The following is a 3286-nucleotide window of genomic DNA, read 5'->3' as shown; positions in this document are numbered from 1 at the left end:
CTGGTGTGTCAGGGCCTTTAGGCAATAGCTACTAGCGACTCTCTGTGAGATCAGTGAGCAGATGTAAGGTGGTAGTTTACCCAGCATGGCTTTGAACATGTACCAATGACTGAGTCTCCGAACAGTAAGTTGTACCTATATGTTCACTTTGTCTTGTGGGGTTTTATATTTTATATTGTTGCATCGACTCAGTTGTCTTGTGTCTTATCTGTCAGAGAGAAACCATTATTTATTTTATTTTATTTTTATTATCATTATTTTACCTCCTTGTGTCTATTAACCTGATCAAATGTTATATTTTGCCTTTTAAAGTTCTTAACAAATAATCTGAGGGGAATTTCTTGTTGTTTATGTTTTCCTTGTGATGTGTCATTTTGTAAAGCACTTTGAGCCGCATGTGTTGTATGAAAAGCGCTATATAAATAAACCTTTATTATTATTAATCAACATAAGTATTTCTGAGTATCTCACCCGTTCGTGATGAGGTCATATCTCAGAGCTCCGCTTGGCGACGGCTGATCGGTGGCCCAGCAGGAGTCCATCACCACGACAACCACTTTTTCATCGAGGCCCTCTGTCTCAATCTCCACCCAGATGTTCTGGTCCAGTTGGATGTCGGTGTCTGACTGGATAACGTTATTACGCTCAGCGTCAATGTAGGCCTTCATGGTCAGATTGTACTTCCATTCTCCAGAAGTCATCTCCTGCATCACAGCCCTGGAAGTCAAAGATACATCCTAACAATACTAGTCTGCACACAAAAATTAAAGGTAAATTCATTCTTCTCCTTGTAACACAAATGTGGCTTCTCTGGAGGTATAAAATGAGCCTCCTTCACACACCTTTGTTTCAGTCTGATGGCCAAGCTCTTGATCTCCGGCTGAGCGTAATAACAGGAGAAGTCGATGTGCACGGGGCTCTGACGGTTGATCATGCCAGAATCGGAGAGGTTCCTCCTCATGATGGTGTTCTTGTAGATAATTTGACTGTTGTTTGCCTAATACATCACATGTTATCAGACATTGTCACTGCACGTTCAGATGCACTTCATTCACCTTTAGATTCTCCTAAATACATATTAACAATGTTCCTAAATACATATCAAAATCTAGATACCCACCATGACCACTGTACCACAAGTGTTGCTGCTGTTGAATTTGAACGTCACCATGTGGGTCAGTTCGTCCATTTCAGCTTTGCAGGCCTCGTCATTGAGGTGTAAGAAGGAGTAGTCGATGCTTTTGTCCTCCAAGAGACAATTGGCCATAGTAACTGATGCAGACTTCTTTGTGCATGCTGTCGGCTCACCTAAACGTGTTAAAAACATTTTATTTATTTAGCGTTTGTCGAAATCACTTGTCCTAAACCTAACCCTAACCCTAACCCTAACAACAGCACAGTTCAGGGAGATGCACAAATTATTCAACATCACAAAACATCTCTAAGTGTATTTACAATTACTTGAAAGACTAGTTTGTGCATTATTTTACCTGAATAACATTTTGAGAAAAAAAAGACTGGGATAATATCAGTAGGTCATATTTGTAATTAATTTCTGCTAAAGATCTACATGCTGCCTTATTAAGTTGATGTTCAACATACATAATTAAAGGAGGACTTTTCCTTCTAGAATTTAATGAAATAGATTTTGAGTCAATTGTGATTTTCTCGCTGACTCACCGTAAGCATTTGCCGATTTGTACTTGGAGGCAAAAATAGCACGACAGAGGCAGCGAGGATACCCAACTTGTCTTTCTCCGCAGAACTCATTATCGCTGCAGAACCGGTCCTGACAGGAGGCCCGGGGGACAGCCGCTGCAAACACACACCAGGGAAAACTTAAGGACAATACTTTAGTAAATCTACTTAGTTACTGTACACCACTGCTAAAATGTAAATCAAAAGAGCGACAGAACTTTAAAACAAAGTTGTCTTATATTTAATTCATTCATTTAGATCAGGGGTGTCCAAACTACGGCCCGCGGACCATTTTGAATCGGGCCTCAGCAAATTTATAATGTCTAATGGAATATGGCCCACAAATGAAACTTGTGCTTGTCTTATATTGTACTTCTTAAATATAAATGTAAAAATATATTACACAGTAGTATTCATGTGTTAATTAGAACACTTTTCAAATATATTCAGTCAATTCAAGTTGGAACATTTTCAAACAAATCTTAGTTGATAAGAAAAAAGCCCAATAACTTATTTGCCTAACAATCTTGAATACACCCTTCCTATTTCTCCTTATTATAATCAATCTGAGGCTTCTGTTTTGAGGAATGAGCTGCTAACAAAATAAATGAAACCCTCTGGATAATTTGTTTTAATGTTGCTAACATATAACTGAACTTATGAGGCAATATACCTCTAAGGCCCAGCCCTTCATATATTTTCCTGTATGTGGCCCTCGGTGAAAAAAGTTTGGACGCCACTGATTAAGGAGATCATATCAGACTTATACGTTTATATTTAAACAAAACAGAAGATATTGAAAGACAGTCTTACGGCAGCTGGTTTTGGTCGTCCATCTTTCCACGGTGACGTTGCTGTGGAGGCTGCAGGCCTTGACGTAGGCCTCCAGGAACTGGCACTTAAGACCATCCACTGCAGGGTATTTGCACAGAGTGTGTGTGCAGGCGGCCATGTAGGGCTCCGGGTCGATGTGCTCATTGCAAGCACTGAAGGGAGCCTCTTTCAGGAGATTACACCTGAAAAGTTCAGTCATCAATGACAGTAAGGCATGTTTATAAGAATAAAAAAGGTATATGGAGTTAGAAGACACCAACAAATGTTAGTGTTGCAGAGGTGGGAAATAGTGGAGTACAAATACTTCGTTACTGTACTTAAGTACATTTTTCTGGTATCAGTACTTTACTCCACTACTTATCTTTCTGACAACTTTTTACTTTTACTTCTTACTTTTGTCAACACAAAAACCTGTACTTTCTACTTCTTACATTTTCAAAACAGGTTTGTTACTTTAGTTTTAATCTGTGTTTCATTACATTTATTAAAGTACTTTTCTTAATGCTCAAAGTGCTTTACATTACATACTGTATTACATATATCAGACATGTAATAGTGAATACAGCAAATTAGGGTGACGTGTCTTGACCAAGGACACAAAGTTATGGGTACTTTTTACTTAAGTACATTTCAAAGCCCCTACTTCTTTACTTTTACTTGAGTAAAGAAGTTTAGTCAGTACTTCTACTTTTACTAGAGTATTTTTAAACACGAGTATCTGTACTTCTACTTGAGTAAAGGATGTGTGTACTTT

General features: G+C 38.4%; 1 protein-coding gene across 1 annotated transcript; it reads right to left on the bottom strand.

Annotated features, from left to right (window-relative positions):
- Positions 1–467: 467 nt before the first annotated feature.
- On the bottom strand, positions 468–2714 carry LOC104967878 (alpha-tectorin-like; the record flags this gene model as incomplete). Its single annotated transcript, XM_010797411.1, has 5 exons — positions 468–717; positions 843–997; positions 1121–1308; positions 1681–1815; positions 2512–2714. Coding segments are annotated over 5 exons (931 nt in total), but the record flags the coding sequence as incomplete, so codon positions are not given.
- Between the last annotated feature and the right edge of the window lie 572 nt (positions 2715–3286).

The sequence above is a fragment of the Notothenia coriiceps genome, unplaced genomic scaffold (assembly GCF_000735185.1).
Source record: "Notothenia coriiceps isolate Sejong01 unplaced genomic scaffold, NC01 NC01_scaffold00037933, whole genome shotgun sequence".
Lineage (NCBI taxonomy): Eukaryota > Metazoa > Chordata > Actinopteri > Perciformes > Nototheniidae > Notothenia > Notothenia coriiceps.
This window is presented reverse-complemented; position numbering and strand designations above follow the sequence as displayed.